The sequence below is a fragment of the Lissotriton helveticus genome, chromosome 4_1 (assembly GCF_964261635.1).
Source record: "Lissotriton helveticus chromosome 4_1, aLisHel1.1, whole genome shotgun sequence".
In the NCBI taxonomy this organism is placed as follows: Eukaryota; Metazoa; Chordata; class Amphibia; order Caudata; family Salamandridae; genus Lissotriton; species Lissotriton helveticus.
Genome location: NC_136063.1, coordinates 77,415,930 through 77,439,228, shown reverse-complemented (window position 1 = coordinate 77,439,228; position 23,299 = coordinate 77,415,930). Strand labels below are relative to the sequence as shown.

Genomic DNA, 23,299 nt, shown 5'->3' with positions numbered 1-23,299 from the left:
CTGGCTCCGGCATGTGCCATTGTATGTCGCTCACTGGTGGCTCCGGCATAGACCACTGTATATTGCTCACTGCTGGTCCAGCATGTAACAGTGTATATCACTCTTTGCTGGCTCCAGCATGTACCAGTGTATATCACTCTTTGCTGGCTCCAGCATGTACCAGTGTATATCACTCTTTGCTGGCTCCAGCATGTACCATTGTATATTGCGCACTGCTGGCTCCAGCACATGCCACACACTGCTGGCTCCGGGTTGTGCCATTGTATATGACTTACTGCTGGCTCCAGCATGTACCATTGTATATCCGCCATCAATGCACCTAAATCATAGGCACTAAACTTGAATGTCTGTCGTGCACTTCAACTCCCAGAGTCTCCTGTTGTCTCAGACTTGATTTTCTGCACCGTTTTTTCCACTGTACAAATCTGAACCTATTTTAGGATTAGGGTGACAGGTAAAATCTGCACAGGCACCTAGTGATGAGCTACGTACAAACATGAGGAGGGGGCTACAGAGCAATGGGGTGCAGGCTGAAGCAACTATGCACTGGTAGCAGGTGCAGTGGGAAAACAATGTTTAGTGACAGGTATTGGTGGTGCAAATCACTGGAGAACAGTTCTGTGATGAGTGTGTTGTAGTTGTGCGATGATGTTGGGAGAACCAGTGGTGCAGCACCAAGTGGCCTGCAGGTGGTGAGGTATGTGCTTGTCTGGCAGAGAGCTGTGTACTATGGTAACAGTCAGCAACATGCTGTGGTGATCGTGCATTGCTGTCTGCTATACCACGTTAATGTGAAAGTGAAACTGAAACCAGCACCAGCCCTGCACTACTGAGAAAACTACAACCTCTAACAGCCGTTGCACTACTTGTGAATCTACATCCCCGGCAGCCGTTCCACTACTGATGAAACCACAGCCTCCAGCAGCCTTAGCAATACTGGTGAAACTCAAACCCCCAGCAGCCGTTGAACTACTCATAAAATTATAACCCCTAGCAACCATTGTGCTCCTAATAAAACTACAACCCCCGGCAGCTGTTGCAATACTGGTGTATCTACATTCACCACCAGCCAACGCAGTCCTGGTGAATCTACAAACCCCCTCCCAAACACCTGTTGCACTACTGATAAAACTTCAACCTCCAACAACTGCTACACTACTGGTAAAACTACATGCCTCGCAGCCACTGCAGTCCTGGTGAAACTATAACCCACAGCACTTGCTGCACTACTGGCAATATTACTACCCTCAGCATTAGTTGAACTACTGTTGAAACTACATCCCAGCTGCCACTGCATTACTGGTGACCAGGGCTGGCTGTAGGGTGGTGCGACCGGTGCAACCACACCGGGTGCTGGCTTCCAGAGGGCGCCTGGTTTGCAAGTTTATTATTATTTTAAAGCACCTGCTGTCGTGTTAGTTTACTCCAGCACCTGATATAGGATTTGAACATAGAAATTCAAGTAACAAATTATGTCTCTTTTAACAGGAGTAACCCACTGACCTATTTACACTCTATTCACTTTGTAATTGTACTAAACTATTAACTGCATGCAAGCTGCAAAGTATAGATTTGCGCAAAGATTAATGTTGCAAAAAGGATTAATTTGGGCAGAAATCTATTCTCATTATTAAACACATCCCCCAACTATGATGCTCCTTTTTAAATTCTGAGTTGGTACTTCTCTAGACCAAGCACTATTAAACTATACTTCCTATCAGTAGTGTTGACATGTTATAATGACCTACTTCTCTGTATATTTTGGTGCTTCTGTCAGTCACGAGGCCATTACTTACCACATTCTTTCTCAGGATCCAGGAAGACACCACATTTCACAATACTTACCCAAGAAAGGAATAAACACTGACAACATATAGGACCATTGCTGAGGAACTTGCAAATAACAACAAGTCACAACACGTCCCCATCCGAGAGGGTACGCAGAAATTCACAACACCTCCCCATCTGAGAGGGTACAGCACATGCTCCTCCTAGCAATGTAATTTAGACATCCCTGATGAGAGCCGATTTCCCTCCCGTATCAACAATTACCCATTAGAGGGGAATTGCCCATCCCTCTGTAAGTACTTGGTAAAAAAGGGTCCTGACCTTCCCTCACAAGGAATACAAACAAATGATATGCTCTAGGGTTTCTTTATTACATGATAATAGGATGACCAAAGAAAGAAATGACTAAACATCACAGTAAACATTGGTAGCAATCACCAACACATACATATACATAGAGCCTGAAAATAAAAGCATAGTTAGATAAAGTTAGATATACATGGAACACCTCACCATAAACTTAGGCGTCTTTTCATGTGAAGAAGGGTCCGCCTCTCTTTCCCTCTCTGGTTGGATCAGGACTCTCTGTTGCACAAACACGACTGCACGTCTGCACCGTGATGTATCACCAGACCGCCAAACCACCAGACCAGCATCTCTCAGCATCTCAGCATCTCTTGGACCCCCTTTCTCTAATATAGAATGCAGCTCTCCATCGAAGTTTCTAGCTAACTCCGCCTACAGTTCTCATTGGATTCCTGTACCACCTCGTACCAAGAGCACAACAAGCAGCTGGCCAAGCGTTTTGCTATGACTGTGGCATCGAGAGAGCACATTCCACCCAATAAGAACCGGTCCTGTCTGGTTCACTACTGGTGGACAACACATGTAATCTAAAATATAACCTCTCACCTACAGAGGCTCAGAAGATGGCTGCAGTGTAGAATATGGCGTTGCTCAAGCATAGGCCTCTACTACTTGGAAAGCAGAATGATATTAGACCACTTCAAAGCCAATAGGCTAAAGTCATAATTCACCTAACTCAAATAACACTATGCCCTCAGTATCCACTATGGAGCACGTGTGCACCATCACCAACAACTCTGCACCTCGACATCCCATACCTTCTATTCTTTGGCAAGATTATTCTAATGCAAGACCATCCTACATTAAGGCTAAAGTAACATAGCACACTAAAATCAGTACACAATGGTGCTGATCGAGGGGCATCACAGATCATCAGACCACTAAATTGGCTCATTCACTACATTGCACCCTTGACCCTTGAACATCACCATTCACATATATCAAAAATAAATTCACTGAACTAAAGGCACAGCTATGACTGCATCTTTTAACTGCACAATTGGCATTATTGCAAAGTAACCAGCAACTGAATAACATCTAACTGAAGATCTGATTGTCATTGAAACATCGCATGACTCATGCAAAGGCAAAACCTTAAAAACTAAAATTTCAGAGTGAAAGATACAAGACTGTAGGCCATATCTGAAAGAGTACCTACAAGTGAAAAACTGCAGTTCAGAATCAAAAACACAACTGTGAAAAAGCATATTTTGAACCAGCAACTCTCGTGCTGAAGTAACTACTCAAAAACATTCAATTCAAAGCAGATCATAACTAACTGTTTTCCTCTTTTTGTTCTTTTTAAACTTCATAACTCAGGTGAAATATCTAAAAATAATTCAGAACCATCTGGATGCTTGTGTCATTTGAACCTCTAATGATGAAACTGCAAATTCTACTGCCAAGGCAGCCAACTGTAGCTCAGAAAATATCTACTCCAATTGCAGCACAGTGTCTCTACTGAAAAAAAGTGTTTTTTTATGTGAAAAAAGCAAAACAAAAAACACCACTGTCTCTTGTCACGGTGCACAAGCAGTTCTCCTGTACGAAAGACACACAGCTCTCATGCTTTCAAAGTCAGCCTCACTTGAAGGGGACAGTTCCAATTGCAGCACACTCTGCTGATCCCTTCTTCAGTTAGAAAGAAGCAGTCCATCTGTGTAGAGGACAGCCCTCTGGCATCCATCTTCATCAGTATCCCCTCGACAGGGAAGAACCCCATCTGATCTGGTCCTCCATAGATCATCAGCTCCCGTCTGCCATCAGCCCCAGGGCATCACCACCATCCAGTCTGGCTTCAGGCTTAGGAGGGGGGGGGGCACTCTCCAAAAAATAATAAAATAAAATAAGAAAAGGGGGGGTGAGGGCCAATGCATACAGGGAGGGCATCACTTGCACCCCGGCATCGCAATCTGAAACGATAAACAAGTATCACATGTCTTGCAAAAAAAAACTTCAATTCAAAAGCACATAATTTTCTTTTTACATCTCTCAAAGTCCAATATTTTAATTTCTGTCTGCAAAGCTCTCCTCTAGATCTGGGAAATAGCTTAAGAATGCTACCTGCGTTATATTCTCTAAGTTTATTTGGGCAAAATCTGATTTTTTCTGTCACAGCCAGAGGGGCTGGGGAGTCAGCTTCACTCCCTTCTCACTCCTTGCTATCAGGCCCCTCCCTTACAGAAATGTCCGCATCCCAGGGCTTGCTCAGTTTCAACCATAATAGAGACAGACTGCTCTCTGCCTCGCAACCCCTCCCTTCGAAGAACTCACATTCCAAGAGCGAAGCGCCTGCCAACTTCTGTCTGCCCTGTCTACCTCATAGGTATGGGGCATGATGGTGATGAAGCCTGCACCTTTGCAAGCCTCCCTATCTTCTAATTGAGGGAAGCTTTGTAGCCTGAGGAGTTGAATTACCCCTCCCTTACACAGATTCTCAGCGGAAAGAATTGGGTGCTCGCCAAACATAACAAGCAGAGAGGAGACTGCTCCTGCGATCGCCCCCTCCCTTACAAAGAGCCCCGGGGAAGAGGAGGCTCTGTGGAATGCATGTTATCTCCTCAAGGTCAAAGCATGTCAGTTCCCAGCTGTTCACAACGCAAAAGCTGTGAAATTTTCCGTTCTTAAATGAAAGCCCATGCAGCTTTTATATTTTGTCATCTTAGACAAGAAACAGACCTAAACTCTTTTGACCCCCTGCCAAACCCTGCATTTTTATGTTTAAACACTCCACAGTTATGTCTAACTAATTTACGCAAATTCTAAACTTTCATTTGTCAAACATTGGCAACCTTACAAAGTCACATACATAGCCTCAGTTTATTTCTGTAACAATATCTGGGACAGCATCAGTCAAAGAAGGTATATGTTTGTTTAATTTGTAACAGTCAACGGTCATGGGCAAATATTTATCACATTTGTGCACCAGCTACATAAAATCATTTTAAACAGTAGTTGTTGGGGTCACCAACCCTGCTTCTGTGAAATCCTACCAAACTGCTATTCTGTCTATATGGGCCATTTTACCACTAGTGCGACCTCCCATAAGCAAATCACATTTTCTCTCACGCTGTTCTGTCCGGTATCTTTCAGTGTGCAAAAGCACATAGTCATGGGCATTTGTTCTGCATCTGAATTTAAAAGTCCCTGCACTTCACTGTAGCTAAAATGGGCACATTGCTTTTGGGTAAAATCACAAAATACATCTTTAAACCTTTGAATTAACCAGTCATACACACTCTGCTGTTGTACAATTTCAAAATCATATGGTTGCATTTGGCGTTCAAAGCAAAATGTATCATGCACTGTTAGGTCTGATTTATTTCCACAACCGGTGATCGTTAATTCTAAAACACGGGTCTTCTTATCTTTTTGCACATTCCTTTCTGACTGAAAATCCTCTTCGGAAGAATTAATTAAAACAGCCTGTGTAACCTGCAGCCCAACTGCGTTCTCTGTTACATTTTCCAAATTTAAATCATACACGTTTAATTCTGTTTTCAAAGGAATATTCTCACACAATTGTGGATACATATTAAACAACACATTAAAAATAACCCACTATCTCTGTCTGAAACATCATCCCACCTTTCAGAGTTATATTCTGAGATGTTACATTCACGTTGCAGCTGCACACATTTTTAATGCATTTCTTTTTACTGAACACTGTAAAGGGATCCCGCCCTTTCTGCCTAACGTAAAAAAAGCTATTCACAAGCCCTTTATACAAAACACATTTAAACACACAGCAATTCTCATTCAACCCAACACAATTAACTCACTCATGAGCCAGAACACCATATGGGCTAACCCCATGCAAATAAATCAAATGATATCTGAGAGTCTGCTTTCAATTTCTAAAAAAACAATATTTTCCCCTTTTAAATCAACGTTCATATCCTGCCGACTACGCCAAATTGTAATGACCTACTTCTCTGTATATTTTGGTGCTTCTGTCAGTCACCAGGCCATTACTTACCACACCCTTTCTCAGGATCCAGAAAGACACCAAATTTCACAATACTTACCCAAGAAAGGAATAAACACTGACAACATATAGGACCATTGCTGAGGAACTCGCAAATAACAACACGTCACAACACCTCCCCATCCGAGAGGGTACGCAGAAATACACAACACCTCCCCATCTGAGAGGGTACACAGCACATGCTCCTCCTAGCAATGTAATTTAGACATCCCTGATGGGAGCCGATTTCCCTCCTGTATCAACAATTACCCATTAGAGGGGAATCGCCCATCCCTCTGTAAGTACTTGGTAAAAAAGGGTCCCGACCTTCCCTCACAAGGAATACAAACAAATGATATGCTCTAGGGTTTCTTTATTACATGATAATAGGATGACCAAAGAAAGAAATGACTAAACATCACAGTAAACATTTGTAGCAATCACCAACACATACATATACATAGAGCCTGAAAATAAAAGCATAGTTAGATAAAGTTAGATATACATGGAACACCTCACCATAAACTTAGGCGTCTTTCATCTGAAGAAGGGTCCGTCTCTCTTTCCCTCTCTGGTTGGATCAGGACTCTCTGTTGCACAAACACGTCTGCACGTCTGCACCGTGATGTATCACCAGACCGCCAAACCACCAGACCAGCATCTCAGCATCTCTCAGCATCTCAGCATCTCTTGGACCCCCTTTCTCTAATATAGAATGCAGCACTCCATCGAAGTTTTTAGCTAACTCCGCCTACAGTTCTCATTGGATTCCTGTACCACCTCGTACCAAGAGCACAACAAGCAGCTGGCCAAGCGTTTTGCTATGACTGTGGCATCGAGAGAGCACATTCCACCCGATAAGAACCGGTCCTGTCTGGTTCACTACTGGTGGACAACACATGTAATCTAAAATATAACCTCTCACCTACAGAGGCTCAGAAGATGGCTGCAGTTTAGAATATGGAGTTATTCAAGCATAGGCCTCTACTACTTGGAAAGCAGAATGATATTAGACCACGTCAAAGCCAATAGGCTAAAGTCATAATTCACCTAACTCAATTAACACTATGCCCTTAATCCCTCAGTATCCACTATGGAGCACATGTGTGCACCATCGCCAACAACTCTGCACCTCGACATCCCATACCTTCTATTCTTTGGCAAGATTATTCTAATGCAAGACCATCCTACATTAAGGCTAAAGTAACATAGCACACTAAAATCAGTACACAATGGTGGTGATCGAGGGTCATCACAGATCATCAGACCACTAAATTGGCTCATTCACTACACATGTGACGCCTACACCTTGTGGTCCGCTGTCCTATGTAACATTTCCTATATGCAGAATTATACATGTATGATTGATTGTCTATGTAATGTGTGTAATGAAAGTGGTCTGACACCCTACACTGGTATGAGTGGCGCTATATACTCATCTGAGAGAGAGGGGTATACATGCATTTGAGAGTGCTATACATGCATCTGAGAGAGTGCTATACATGCATCTGAGAGCGAGTGCTATACATGCATCTGAGAAAGAGTGCTATAAATGCATCTAAGAGAGAGTGATGTACATGCATCTAAGAGAGAGTGCTATGCATGCATCTGAGAGAGAGTACTATATATTCATCTGAGAGAGAGTGCTATATATGCATCTGAGAGACAGTGCTATACATGCAACTGAGAGAGAGGGCTATACATGCATCTGAGAGAGAGAGTACTATATGTGCATCTGAGAGAGAGTGGTTATGGAGACTCGGGCACTGTTAAAGGGCGGTGGTAAGGGAATCCGTGGTGGGGTTGGTCAATTGGGGGGGAGCAACAAACATTGTCACACCGGGTGCCACCAGCTCTAAAGCCGGTGAGACTGCATCCCCATCAGCTATTACGCTACTGCTGAAACTACAACCCACGCTGCTGTTTCACTACTGATGAAACTACATCCCTCAGCAGCGATTGCACTACTGATAAAACTACAACCCCCAGCAGCCTCTGCATTACTGGTGAAAACACAACCCCACTGGTGAAATTGCATCCCCTTCAGCTACTGTACTACTGACACTACAACCCATAGGAAGCATTGCACTCAGTGCTTTAAATGGGCCGGTACTCACCGGTACGGAGTACTGCTCCCTTTGAGTACCGAAACTTTTCCTTCGCCAAGGACAGTACCGGTACTCTTAGGGGAAAGTCAGGCAGGGCAGGCTTGATGGCATTGGGGGCTGTGCTGCTGCGCAGAAAGTGCTCTGCTCAGCTGCTTCCGAAAAAGAGAAGGCCGAATGGAGGGAGGGGCAGTGTATACCTCTGAATGGAGCCGCTGCTGAGCAATCCGCGTCGGCTCATTTGCATCACTTAAGGGCTGTTTAGGGTTGAGGATGCCCTGCTGCCCTCTGTGAATAAAAGTTAAGGGTCCAAGCAGACCCTGCGCCCAGTCCATCACACTGTAGGTGTGGGGCTCTGATCCTATTCCCTATCCCACAAATCAAATTACAGCGTGACACCCGAGATGAATGCGCCTCTCAGCACAAGTCTGCAAGGAGGGGGGTGGGATGTTGGAGATTTCACACACTACTCAGCATCAGATTGGGAAGGCAGGCATTGGGCAATGGTATGGTGCCTATGGGTTTCTCTGCTTTTCTTCCATGCTAGCGCCCTGAAGCTATAGTTTGCTGGGAAAGAGGGAGAGTTCGTGAATTGGCCTTGCCGTGTGCCTGTTGTTAGCACCTTCGCTCCAGTGTCTTTCAGGCCTTGGTGGAGGGTTATGTTTGCATAGACGGTGAGGCATCTTTCCCAGATAGGAACATTGAGAGGATGTAATGTTAGGGTCAGAACTGCCTAAAAAGGAACTATGAAAATAGGGTTGAGTCCCAGCTTCAGTTCAACATGCTGTGATTCTGGGCAAATTACTTTTATGTTTCATATGTGCCTAGGCTCAGAGACAATCTGCATTGGTATGACATTCCCACAATAATAAACGTATCCTTTTGCACATGGGAGGAAAAAACAAATACTCTACAGATAGCAGAAATATTTCTGTATTATCAAGCACAATTGGCACCAAGAAAATGTGGCTCCCATTAAATGCCTTCCTCCAAGCTCCACCTCTAGCCCCACCCACAATTGCCCCTCCTCCATCCACTGCTTAAATTGATGAGTGCCTGCACTTATTGTTTCCCATTTAAAGCACTGATTTCACTAATGGTAAAACTACAACCCTCAGCAGCTGCTGCGCTGCTGGCTTAAAAGATTTACAACGTTAGCATCTGACAATCACCATTATGATGCGGGGCACGTTGAGAGATGTGTGTGAGGGGTCCTTTGTTTTGTCTTACTTCAGGTAGCTGTGCTGTGTTGGTACACATGACGCTGCACAGACACAGCATATTCATTGCACTGTGCAGCGGCTGTGCTGCCTATGCATGGACTCACTACCATGTGGCCTGCTGTCCCAGGGACACCCTCAGACTAAAGAATCTTTTAGAAAAAATGATTTCGCTCTCTGGAACATGAATTAATTTGTAAAAACATATAGCGTGAAGTTAACAGTTCCAGCGTGCAGTGCGCTGCAGGTATAAAGGACTAGTGAGCAGCTGTGCACTGTATTAGTCGGTTAATATCACAGAGCTGTGCAGGGGCGTGCACTGACCTGTAGTGACTCATGGTACTGTGCAGTGCATCGACAGGGGCTGCTGCAGTGCAGTGCATCGGCAAGGGCAGCTGCTGTGCGGTGCATCGGCAGGGGCAGCTGCTGTGCGGTGCATCGGCAGAGACAGCTGCTGTGCGATGCATCGGCAGGGACAGCTGCTGTGCGGTGCACCGGCAGGGACAGCTGCTGTGCGGTGCACCGGCAGGGACAGCTGCTGTGCGGTGCACCGGCAGGGACAGCTGCTGTGCGGTGCACCGGCAGGGACAGCTGCTGTGCAGAGCATCGGCAGGGACAGCTGCTGTGTGGTGCACTGGCAGGGATAGCTGCTGTGCAGAGCATCCGCAGGGACAGCTGCTGTGCAGTGCATCAGCAGGGGCAGCTGCTGTGCGGTACACCGGCAGGGACAGCTGCTGTGCGGTGCACCGGCAGGGACAGCTGCTGTGTAGAGCATCGGCAGGGACAGCTGCTGTGCGGTGCACCAGCAGAGACAGCTGCTGTGCGGTGCATCGGCAGGGACAGCTGCTGTGCGGTGCACCGGCAGGAACAGCTGCTGTGCGGTGCATCGACAGGGACAGATGCTGTGCGGTGCATCGGCAGGAACAGCTGCTGTGCGGTGCACCGGAAGGGACAGCTGCTGTGCAGAGCATCGGCAGGGACAGCTGCTGTGTGGTGCACTGGCAGGGACAGCTGCTGCGCAGAGCATCGGCAGGGACAGCTGCTGTGCGGTGCATCGGCAGGGACAGCTGCTGTGCGGTACACCGGCAGGGACAGCTGCTGTGCGGTGCACCGGCAGGGACAGTTGCTGTGCAGTGCATCGGCAGGGACCGCTTCTGTGCAGTGCATCGGCAGGGACAGCTGCTGTGCAGTGCATCGGCGGGGACAGCTGCTGTGCAGTGCACCGACAGGGACAGCTGCTGTGCAGTGCATCGGCAGTGACAGCTGCTGTGCGGTGCATCGGCAGGGACAGCTGCAGTGCAGTGCATCAGCAGGCAGTGGTGCAGTGCAGTAGCAATGAGTGCTGACACTCTGCAGTTCTCCACCTCTGGCTCTTCCAGATGAGGGTTCTCACCAGGCTGTACCAGGTCGCTGCTTACCATGACCCAGCACCCACTAGCCCCCGCACACAGGCAGTACCCTATCACAGCACTGGAGGGTCAGAGAGAAAAGAAGAACTCCTCCACAGAGCATGAGCCCAACAGGGGGCGCTCCTCTCTGGCTAAATGAGGTGACGCTATGTGCTTCAAGGCACTGGAGTTTAACAGTGACGGGTCTCCTCAGCACTAGTGAGAGGCCACTTATCGCTCTGCCCCACACCTATCTCTCTCTGCCATAGGGCCAGACCCCCTCTCTTCACCACTGACAGGTCACCTCTGTCTGCCCCAGTGACAGACTACCTCTCACTTTTCACAAGTAACAGAACACATCTCTCTGCCCTAGTGACAGAGTGAGAAGGTAGTCTCACTGGGACAGACAGGGGTTTTTCTCAGTGACAGACTACCTCTCACTCTCCACTAGTGACAGGCCACCTCTCACTGCACGAGTGACTGGTCACCTCTGTCTTTCCCAGTGACAGGTCACCTCTCTGTGTGCCACATCTGGCTCTGTCCTCTGCACAGCCTGAAAATGTGCTCTTGCTGCAGTGATACAGGCACGTGCTGGCCATCTTAGAATGGGTTTTACATGAAGCTTGTTTAAACACCCTGCAGGCTCGCCACTGTGCACTGCAGCTTTGAAACCCACTGGTCAGGGGTCAAGGCTACTAAAAACAACTTTACTTTTCTTTTTTACCCATCCGTTCAACAGCTGTCACGTGGAGTTTGCACATGAAGCTACTGTTGTGACTGCACTAGCGAAGGACACACTACATTCCCAAAGGATGGTATTACCCATTCTCAGAAGAAAGAAACCTTTTCTATTTATTTAATTTATATTTTGAAGAAATGTGTGTCCCTGCAAACAGCAATGGATTTTATTCTCCAGCTGTGATATCAAATTCAACCTTTAATTTCAGCTTTGAGTTGGGCCTTTTAAAACAAAACACATTTTGGCATTGCAGTTTTATATTCATATTCGATGAGCCGAAAACATTAGAAATGAAGGAATAGTCTGAAGCAAAAGGTCTCTGCTGGTGGTTCATACATCACCTTCATTGAATGAGCATTTACACTAGCAAGGGCTTGGAAATCTGGGGGTAGATGTATCAAGCCTTTTGCGATTCGCATAGGCCGAAATTCGGCAAATTTCGGCCTTTGCGAATCGCAAAAGGCTTTTTTGCATTTTTTAAAATGTAACAAAAAATCGCAAAATAAGGAATCGCAAAAATTTGCGATTCCTTATTTTGCTTAAGCATTTAAGGAATCGCAATTTTTGCGATTCCTTAAATGCAATGTATGTGGCTTTTAGAATTTGCGAATTTGTGTTAAGAAATCGCAAATTACCACCAACTTGTAGTTTGTGGTAATTTGCGATTTCATTTAAAAATGCCCTATTTGGCATTTGTGAAGGTGGCATGTGACGCACATACATGCCCATAGGGCATGTATGTGCGCCATAGGCAAACACATGTACATTTCAAGGGTGCAGCAGGGTGCCTTTGAGACACCCCTGCACCCTTGAAATTATTCTTAATTTGCAAATTCGCAAATTGCAATTCGCAAATTAAGAAATACTTCACAATCATTCCTATGGGCCTCCTGGGAAATTATTCCTTAATTGCGAATTCGCATTAAGGAAGACTAAGAAATCGCTAAAAAATAGCGATTTTTTACATACATTCGATTTTGAGAATAATAAATAGCGATTCCTTAAAAATCGCTATTTAGAAATCACAAAATGGAATTTTTATACATCTACCCCCTATTCTCCGCAACACAATCAACATGAGACAACCATAGAGAACACCTTTTAAATCTTGAGAAAAGTTACAAAAGTACATTGTCTCTCCAAATAAGGAAATGTGTTCAAGCATCCAGTATTTGATTAAAACAAAAGCCAATGTCATAATTAAAAATAAATATTTGCATTTCATCATCAGTTAAAAACTCCAAGTAGGATCGTGTTTGATATGAAATTGGACTGAATATGGCCTGGTGCCTGAAGACCACCAGGACTCCAACACGCACAACGAAATTAAATACTCCTTTTGTCCATATAATGCATTTTATATCTTATATCTTATCAGAAAAGTTCATAACATTACAATCATCATGTGCTGTTCATCAATAAATCACAAGAAAATCATTCAAAGTTTGCATTTTCATCAAAAACACAAATTATATCAGTTAATCTCAAAATTGTTGAAAACAAATCAATAACACCCAATGCATTTCGGGGCCAAGCCCCTTCGTCAGGGGTCTATTGGAGAGAAAGGAAAAAGAAAGAAGAAACCTTATTACTCTTGATGTCAAGGAGGGTGAGTATATATATGCTGAAAACTCTTATGTCGCATGTGGCTTACCTAGTTATTGCAATTTGTTTGCTGTCACTACATGATATAGTGCTTATATCTGGTATTGTCTTCTGCTTTCTATGTCTGTAAGGAGATGGTTTGAATTACTCATTGTGAATTCTCCACTAGTTATAAAGTGAATAACGATGACCTAAATTAATTTGAAAGGCTCACCTGTACTTGTGGCCTTAGTCCGTTCTTTCTAAAAAAATGCGAATAAGCGAATTTTAGTCACGCATATTCAATGTATATACAAAACTGTATTCATGTCAGAAAAAGAGGGGTGAGGTGTCTTTTACCTGTATAGTTTGTCGTTATTACAAGACTATAGCCTTTCGGAATTTTTATGAGGTCACCTGCAGAAAATTAAAAATAAAAATATGGGCTTAGCTAATTTGCCGGAAAAGTGCTCAAAAAATTACCGACAAGGTGAAGCGCATCCGCTTACCTGCGGGTTCAATAGATGAAACAGTCCCGCTTGGCGTTTCAGGATTAGCGATAGTTCTGTGTACAGAAAAGTGGTGTTAAGCACACTCTCTATGCGGCTAGTAAGCCTCCTCATTAGATATTAGAAAACGAAGATACTGTCTCTTACCGGTTACAAATTTAGTCATTCGAGCAGGGAAGAAAAGCTCACGCATCCGCGTTTCATTCGAGCTTTGTGATCAAGTCAGTCCCTTATCACTGTTCACTAGTTAGGTAAACATGGACGCCGGACTAGAGAGAAAGTGTCGGCCATTTCTGAATGGTGTTTTATCCGTATTGACAAATTTCATTATTAGATCGCTATACCTATCCGGAATTGCAGTTTGAATGCTCTTTATCGAGAAAGGGAGATGATGAAAAAAGTAGGGAAAAATAATAATAAGGAGAAAATAATGAGGAAAAAGTAATGTGAAAGTAGAATAAATAAGCGAGTTGCATTGTACAATCCATACAAGACATTATCTACAATTTTACACAGTAAAACATTTTTACTCGAAGTGTTTTTCAATGAATTCGAGACCTTCTCGGTATTTTTTACATACTAAGCATTGTTACATCAAGAAGGTTTCTGTGAATATCATTATGGTAGCCTTCTGAGGATATACCTAACGTATTAATGTATATATCTGACAAAGTGTGTGAGTCTCCTAGGGGTTGCTATATATCAAGTGTCAGTATATGTTATTTGATCATACTACAAAAAACATGCCATGTCCAATTTGTCGTTTAACCCTGTGGGGGTCAATGATTGCAGTTTACGAATCCAGAAGGCCTCCCTTTGTAGTAGGATTTTGGAGTCGTTAAGGCCCAATCGTCGTGGAAGTAGTTCAATGACTTGAAATCTCAATTGTGCGATGGTGTGGCCAACTTCCCACCAATGTTTTGCGAGTGGTGATGTTAAATTTTTATTTCTGATACGGCTCTTGTGTTCAGAAAGTCGCAGCTTCAGCTTACGTTCGGTCTTGCCGACATATATCAAGCCGCACGGGCATTTAATGGAATAGATCACAAATTCTGAATTGCAGGTTGTATAATGTCTCAATTGGATTTTTTTCACCTGTCCGTGGGTGTAGTAGGATGTTACCTGGTATTACGTTATTACAATTTTTGCAATTATAGCAACGTGAGGTACCTTTGTATTCTTCGGGTTGTTGAATAGTGTCTGTAAATTGTCGGGGTTTGTTCAATTGTTCTTTTAAGTTCTGAGCTCTCTTGTATGCGAACATAGGTGTGTCACTGAATAGAGTTCCGAAGTCTTTCTCAACTTGTATGATCTCCCATCTTTTAAGAATGATGCGTTTTATATCTCTGGAAGCTGTAGAGTATTTAGATACAAATACCATCCTTTTGTTCTCAATCTTTGTTCTTTTTTTCAAGAGATCTGCCCTTGGTATTGTTTTTATCTTGTCCACATGAGCTTCCAGTAGTTTTCTTGGGTATCCTCTATCCAAGTAGCGTTGTTTTTGTGTTTCCATATGTTTGTCGCAACTTGCCTTATCAGAAGATATTCTTTTGATCCTCATAAATTGAGACACCGGTAGGTTATTAATGAGGTTTGAAGGATGAAAGCTTCCATACAGAAGTGCGGTGTTCTTGTCAGTAGGCTTTTTGTAAAGCGTTGTCTTGATGGAGTTCCCTCGAAGTTCAACCCCGACATCCAAAAACGGTAGTGCATCGTTACTAACATTGCGTGTGAATTGTATTCTGGAATGAGCAAGATTTAAACTCTTGATGTTCCGAATTAGGTCAGCGACTGGCCGTTTCCATATTAAGAAAACATCGTCTATATATCTCTTGTAATATACTAGACCATCTTGCCAAGTTGAGTCTTCCAAAATGTAGTCCAGTTCGAACTTGGCCATGAAGATGTTTGCATACACGCAGGCCCCCGGAAAACCCATGGCTGTCCCCGTGAGCTGCATGTAATACTCCTTCTCCCATGTGAAATAGCTGTTTGACAGGCAAAATTCTAGTAGCTGCAATATTAGGCACTTTAATTCCTCTGGTTTGTCGTCACGAAGAAGAGCCCACTCTATTGCTTCAAGGCCTTGTCTGTGAGGGATGGATGTATACAATGGTGTCACATCAATTGTGCATAGAGTCCAATCCGTTGCTTCTGTGGTGTCGATAGTTGACAGACTTCGTAAGAAGTCTGATGTGTCTTCCAAGTAGGTTGGCCAGTTGCGAATGAACGACTGCATGTGGGCATCAATGAAGATTCCCAAATTCTCAAAAATGGATGCGCATCCCGATACTATCGGCCTGAACGGGGGATTTTTAAGATCCTTATGTATTTTAGGCAGGAAATATATCCTGGGTCTTCTTGGGTAAATTTGCCTCAAGTATCTCTTAGTTGTGGTATTTAGCCAGCCCAGTTCTTCCGATTTATCCAGTATTGCGTCCAAATTCTTAGTGATAGCATTTGTTGGATCTCCATCCAATTTGGCATACGTGTTTGCATCATGCACGTGTTCAAATCCTTTGCTTACGTAGAAGTCTAGATCCATTACGACAAGGCCTCCTCCTTTGTCAGCTTTTTGTATTATGATTTGTTCATTCTTAATCAGTGCATGAAGAGTACTACGTTCAGCTCGTGTTAGGTTATTGATTTTTCTCTTATATTGAATTTTGCTCAAGTCAGTTTTCACAAGTAACTCAAACGTGTCCAAACTTTTGTGGGAGACAGGAGCCATGAAGGTACTTTTTGGCTTAAATTTGACAGAAGTGTTGTCTTCGTTCTCTATGGGATTGAGAACCGTGAAGAAATGTCTCAGTCTTAGAACAACACAATCTGAAATTTCTTCGACAGTGAGTAATATCTCTAGTAATAGTGTTATTGTCCACTGCCTTCTTTGCCTTGCACTTCCCGTTCATAAAGTGCCTGCATTCTGAAGTTGTGGCCACAAAAATCAAAGATCCTAAATGCAAACTTTAGATTTTCTTTGGGAATACAATTTGATTCACAACCTTCCAAGAGCTCCTTGTGAAAGATCCCATGTTGTGTACAGTGAATCAGTAGTTGCTGCAGGACTTTGACGTATGCCCTATATTTCTTACTCGATAGATTTATAAGTCAGACCTGCACATGCTCTGCTTAGCTTGGGGATGTCTCCTCCAACCAAGGAGGGATTTTTCCCCTTATGAGATGCACTCAGCAGCAGGCGATAGAGTTGCAGGCACCCTTGCCACGTGCACTTTAGTTTATTGACTGCGGGTGTCACCTTCCCATCGCTTTATTAAAGAATTCATCCTCACCCTGGGAGATTGCCTGGGCTATCCATCGATTAACACAAGATGTCACAGGAGCATTCTGAGTCATACTCTTAGAAATGCCTAAAAGAACCAGATGGTTCAGTCCAGGAATGGGTGAGAGGAAAACCATTTCCTGCAATGGGGTTTGTAATACATGGCCTCCCTAGTTAGATCAATCGCACAAAGGTATCCACCGACCCTACAATAATCGCACCCAGACGGTAGGGTTCAAGACTGCACATTCTGCGTCCTCCTTGTGACAATAAACCAGCAAGTCTAGCTGTTTTTATTGGTGAGCCTCACCCCCTCTGGTGGTGGCATGCCCCATTATCGGGTCACATCCTGTTCCTGGGTGAGCCTCACCCCCTCTGGTGGTGGCATGCCCCATCATCGGGTCACATCCTGTTCCTGGGTGAGCCTCAACCCCTCTGGTGGTGGCATGCTTCATCATCGGGTCACATCCTGTTCCTGTGGAGCCTCAACCCCTCTGGTGGTGGCATGCTTCATCATCGGGTCACATCCTGTTCCTGTGGAGCCTCAACCCTTCTGGTGGTGGCATGCTTCATCATTGGGTCACATCCTGTTCCTGTGGAGCCTCAACCCCTCTGGTGGTGGCATACTTCATCATCGGGTCACATCCTGTTCCTGGGTGAGCCTCAACCCCTCTGGTGGTGGCATGCTTCATCATCGGGTCACATCCTGTTCCTGGGTGAGCCTCAACCCCTCTGGTGGTGGCATGCTTCATCATCGGGTCACATCCTGTTCCTGTGGAGCCTCAACCCCTCTGGTGGTGGCATACTTCATCATCGGGTCACATCCTGTTCCTGTGGAGCCTCAACCCCTCTGGTGGTGGCATGCTTCATCATCGGGTCACATCTTGTTCCTGGGTGAGCCTCAACCCCTCTGGTGGTGGAATGCATTTATCATCGGGTCACATCCTGTTTTTTGAATGAGCCTCGCCCACTCTGGTAGTGGCATGCTTCATCCTCGGGTAGCATCCTGCTCTTGGGTGAGCCTCTCCCTGGTTCATAATTTGGTCGCATCCGGGTGCCTAAAAACCAGGATGGGCTCAACAGTATCCCATGGAGCACTTTTGAGATTTTTGGTGAGATAAAGTGAACAGTGCAGTGATTCTGCTGGGTACAGTGAGCGGGAAAGGAAAAGCTGTAAAGTGCGCTTTCACTCTACACTTTAATCATATTTTTTTTTTATATATATATTTTTATTATTATTTCACAAGAAAGGAAATATACATAAACATATCGGGCGGCAATAGACGAGCTGAAATAAATCCGTGGACGGGCAAATAAGTGGCGAAACAATACACAGCATAAGTCACAGTGATGCAAATGACGCTCGAACCAAAAGCAAGCAAGTAGAGAATAATGTCAGCAAACACCTCCCACTCACACCCGCCCATCAGAAGTACAGGATACAAGGAGCAAACATGAACACCCGAATATGGTATGAATAAGACTCAGGAGAATACGCCACAGCTCTTGTGAAGAGAGGAAAGGGAAATAGAAGGTCATAGAAAATAACAAAGAAAAATAAAAAAAAACCACCCCCCACCCTACATCCCTGCCGATGGCTACGACCCAACCCCACTAGCAGCGTGCCTGTCGCCCCCTAAACTACACCCCAAGGAAGGGAAAAAGATGGAGGAGAATGCAACTTCCCCTGCCCCGCTCGCACTAGGCAACACAAAGTCGAATACAAACAAGTCCACGAACTGACAACCGAAAGAGGCATTTAGAAAGACAGAGCAGTAAAGCACTCCTTATCAGCAGCTGGCCGGGGAATCTGTCCCACATCATACGTAAAAATTCAACCCTGCCCCGCTTTAACACGCCCGTTGGTGCGTGACAACCGGACATTCGCCCCATAATACCATGTCCAATGATCAGAGTTAACAGGAAAGCAAGGCAAAGCCAACACCATGTGAGGGTCCTGCAACATGGAAACATCGAAACACAACCAACGATCGTTTGAGTTCAGCAACAAAGTACCAAGCCAGCCCTTCAGATCAGGATGCCGCCAGGGCGATGAGGAATAGAAGGCCATGTCAGCCGGGCGCAAGGGCGGTGCAACTCGAATGGGCAAAGGCGCTGTTTTGTGGAAGTGTTCCACTCGCAGTGTAGTGCCAGGCCCCCCTGCGTTACTCATGTGATCAATCCGGGACTCATACACCACACCTGACGGAGCCCCACCTGTAACCAACTCCAGGTGTGGAACAGTAAACCCCGGCGTTGGCGCCGAGCCGCGAGCGGCGTCAATAATCACAGGATCAACGTGACTCCCGCCCGTCGGAGGGGCAACAATGGCGTCTAGCTGTAGTCCAAGTCCTCTGACTCCTCCCACCCAGGCAGCATGGAGGGAGCCAAGAGCAACAAAGAGGTCTCGAAACGTGGGCTCCATCATGTGGTTCTGGGCCAATCTCTGTCTCTCAGGATGCAGCTCCTCACGCAGAGCGGCATCTAAAGCCAGATCAATTACAGCTGGTAGAAGAGCCGCGGTGGATCCACTAGGCAGGGGCCATCATTATTCCCAAGAAATAAGGGCGAGCCGCCATAGCCACCATAAACGTGCGCAGACCACTCAGTCTCTGATGCCTTTTGCGGGGTGCTGGCAAAAGTGGCGCTTTGTGACACAGGAGACTGTTTCAGTGTTGAACCCTCCGAGTGCGTGTAAAAGCAGCAACCTCCGCTGCACTGACGACTGGAGAAGCAGGGTGCACAGGTCTGTTCCAATTCCGGCCTGAACAGTGGCGTCGTGCCCAGCCCAATATGGCGGCCCCTTTCTCCACCGATCCACACCAGCCAGGACAGAAAACAGGATAAAATCGTGCGGGCGCACAACGAGGGATTACTGAAGTATGGCAGCCGTGGCCGGGTCAGCGCTCTTACCCCACCTCCACCGGCGCGGGTACCGTGTCGTCCCCCGCAGTTCCGTCTGGCAATCGCCTAGGCCCGCACAGCCACGTCTTCAATTGGCAGCGGTAGCCGGCGCCGACCTCCAGCACCTCCGCACGCAGCCCGACTCTGCCACGGTCCGGATAACGAGGAGCCCAAGACGGGTTTACAATAATGCCAGGACACCGGAGTCGCCGTCAATCATGCCCCAGATCCTCCGGCGTCACATCGTATCATTCACAAGCCTGTGCGAGTGGGAGCAGGCAGGATTAAAGCAGGATAAACGGTGCGGGCAGCAGAGCTCGCTGTCTAAGCGGCCATTCCGCTGCCCGGCCAGCCACGCCCCTCTTTAATCATATTTTTGAGACTTTATTTCCTTAATTGTTTGGTTTAACGCATGAGAAAGTGTCACTCTAAGGGAAACATGCTTGGCAACAGAATGTTATTCCTAACTACCATGAACCCATGAAAATGTCATACATAAGCGATGTGCACAAAATGGCAGCTATACATTCCCAAATATATGCAATCAATTACCTGTTCCACAGGTACCTTCACAAGTACCAATAAAATATACACTTCTTTGTAAACCTATTTATCAGTTTCACAATTGATTTAACTGTGTTCACTTGCAAAAGAATCCTCACTGAATATAGATTACATTCATTTAAACAATGCTGGAGTCCTCTTGGGTTGAATCCAGAATGATAATGTAGTCTGTATAGATTAAGATTCAAAGTATTTGTGCCACAAATGACGGAAGAACATCATGTAAGAAAATGGGTTTCTGTTGCAGTACCTCCACTACACTCTTTTTGCCAGGTTTCTGATGCACTTTAACTTGATATGCTCTTGGTCCCTGCAAATTAGGTTTCCAGGGCATGTGTTCTTTTCCGAAAATTGTACCTTTGTACCCACAATTGGCACATCTCTGGCCACAGGTAAGCCCCTTACAAAAGGTACCAAGGGCACTGTGACCAAGAAAGGGCTCTAAGGGCTATAGCACCTATTGTGCCAACGTTATGTGCCCTGCACATTAACACTCCCACACTGCCATTGCAGGCTCCGTGTTTTGGCGCACAAAAAAGTGAAGCGTCGACATGGAACACATCCCTGTGTGCCACGCCTGCAACCCACTGCCTGGGGCCTAGGTAGGTTCCACCCCTAGCAAGGGGCACTAGACCATGGGTGAGGGTACAGTTGCATGGGCACTGTACGTCGACAGTCTCTAAGTCCATTCTTAGACATTGTAATTGCAGTAAAGCCATAAAGAGTATATGGTCTGGGAGTTGGTCATTACGAATTCCACAGCTCCATAATGGCTTTATTGAAAATTGGGAAGATTGGTAGAAAACCTCTCAACACATTAAGCCCACACTGATGCCAGTGTGAGATTTAATGTAAATTGATTCAGATGGTATCTTAGAGGTGCCCTCTGAAATATTGCCAGCCCTGGTGTGGTTACTGAATGCCTTCCCGCTATTTGCCACCACCAGGCAGGTTTCTGGACCCCTGGATAGTGGGCCTCCACTTTCTGAGTCCCAAAACAAAGTCCATCCTGGGCAGAGGTGTCCCAGGATGGGCTGGGTCCACAAAGACGAAGCTTTAAAGGCAATCCTCCTTTGTTTGCTGACATTGCCTTTTGCTACCCCCAGCAACTGGCTCCCACTGGTTCTGACCCCCAACATGGGTTACAGAATCAGCGTGAAAACCAAGTTAGGAAGATAGATGTATCCACCTTTGCCTTCCCCACCCCACAGGTATGAGAAGGCAAGGTGAAGCACGCATCTTAGTCCCTGCCATATTAAAGATGATGGGACACAGCCTATTAAGAGAGGTGCTCATGCCCCCTTCCACTGGAGGATGGCATATTAGGGGGTTGTTAGAAATGGGGGGCTCTAATTGGCAGGTTGTTACTCTGTCCACGTGGTGTCCCTTCTGCCTAGTCAGGATGAAGGGGATACATTTCTAAAACACCCCTCCTGACCACCTGGGTAACTTGCAGTCAGGAGTCAGGCTTGTCTTAGAGGTAATGTCTAAAGCATTTGCACATAACACAGTGATAAAGTGAAAACACTATAAACAGACACCACACCAGTTTTAGAAAAATATTAAATATTTTATCCGTGCAAAACAAGAACACAACTGTTATAAATCCACTATACAGTTCTTAGAAATATCAGTCAGCAAAAATAAACTTAACCCCTTCCATGCTTATGACGAGCCCAGCTCGTCATGAGGCACAGTGGAGCGGTGCTCATGACGAGCTGGGCTCGTCATAGCGGTCGTCGCACGCATAATTGATTCCCCGCCTGTGCGGGAGAATCAATCAGTGGGCGAAGTCGTGACAAGCCCAGCGCGTCATCAGCACAGCTCTACTCTGCCTCATGACGAGCTGGGCTCATCGGCCCCCTTCCCCCGCTCCGTGAGGGACTTAACCACACGGCGAAGGGTTTAAAATACAATTCCTTGAAGTCCATAACCCGGTCCAGGACACTCACGGCGTCGTGAACAACAAATTCAAACAGTTCTGGCTAAGCCCTGCGTTGCGGGCCAGCTACGGTGTTGGGAAGAACCCCAAAAGAGTACCTTTAGAAATGCAGGGTATCAGGGACCTCATGGTGAGCTCTAAAGAGCCGACGTTACACTAGTTGCAGATCGAACTCCGTGCGGTTGAAGTCGGGAGTGGCGGGATCATCGGGCATAGGGGATGCAGTGCGAAGTGCAGCAGTGTGGTGAGCACTGCTCTAAGGTCGCAAGGTAGGCATCGGTTTGGGGAGGGTCGTCCAGTGGCGTCGGTGAGGACAGGGCTGCGGGGCAAAGTGATATGGTGCACGTCCCAGTGCTGCCAGTACCGGCGCGGGCAGTGGCATCATCGTTGCCGCAGCTGTCGTCGACTGATGAACGAGAGTTGATGGTGTTGCGTCAGTAGCCCAAGGCTGCGGTGTGGGATAGGGCAGTGTGTTGTGTAACTTACCAGCGGTGCCCTCAACCCATGGTGTAAGCAGCTGCATCAATGTTGGCATGGAGCATCATCGAGATACCAAGCGACAGTGAAGCGAGGCAGTGCGAAGTGCCGTTCCCACAGGTTACGGTGCAAGCAGCGGCTCGGTGACATCATCTGGCAGCATCATAGTTGAGACCAGTGTTGCGGCGTGAAGTGTAGTGGTGCCTTCTGAGGAGCCTTCAGGACACAGAGCGGGCAGCAGCAGCGTTGACAGTGTCAGGTTGCTTTTTCTTCTGTTGCACTTCAATACACAGATTTGCCAAGTAAAACTTACTAAAGCCCCCCAAAAATGGGGGGAGACAATCATGAATTTTTAAAAAAACATATAGCGGTCTGTATTTCAAGGATTCAATATACATCAATAGTTATATCAGTACTATTTACAATGTATGTGGGTGTAACCCAATTAAACGCGTGCACATAC

At 45.8% G+C, this 23,299-nt stretch overlaps 1 protein-coding gene across 1 annotated transcript in view; it reads right to left on the bottom strand.

Moving 5' to 3' along the window:
* LOC144827878 (uncharacterized) overlaps positions 1-23,299 on the bottom strand; it is a 256,770-nt gene that overhangs the window by 105,507 nt on the left and 127,964 nt on the right. Inside the window, 1 exon segment of the mRNA XM_078686043.1 lies at positions 15,198-16,444. Within this exon segment, the coding sequence (XP_078542169.1) occupies positions 15,198-16,444 (1,247 nt within the window).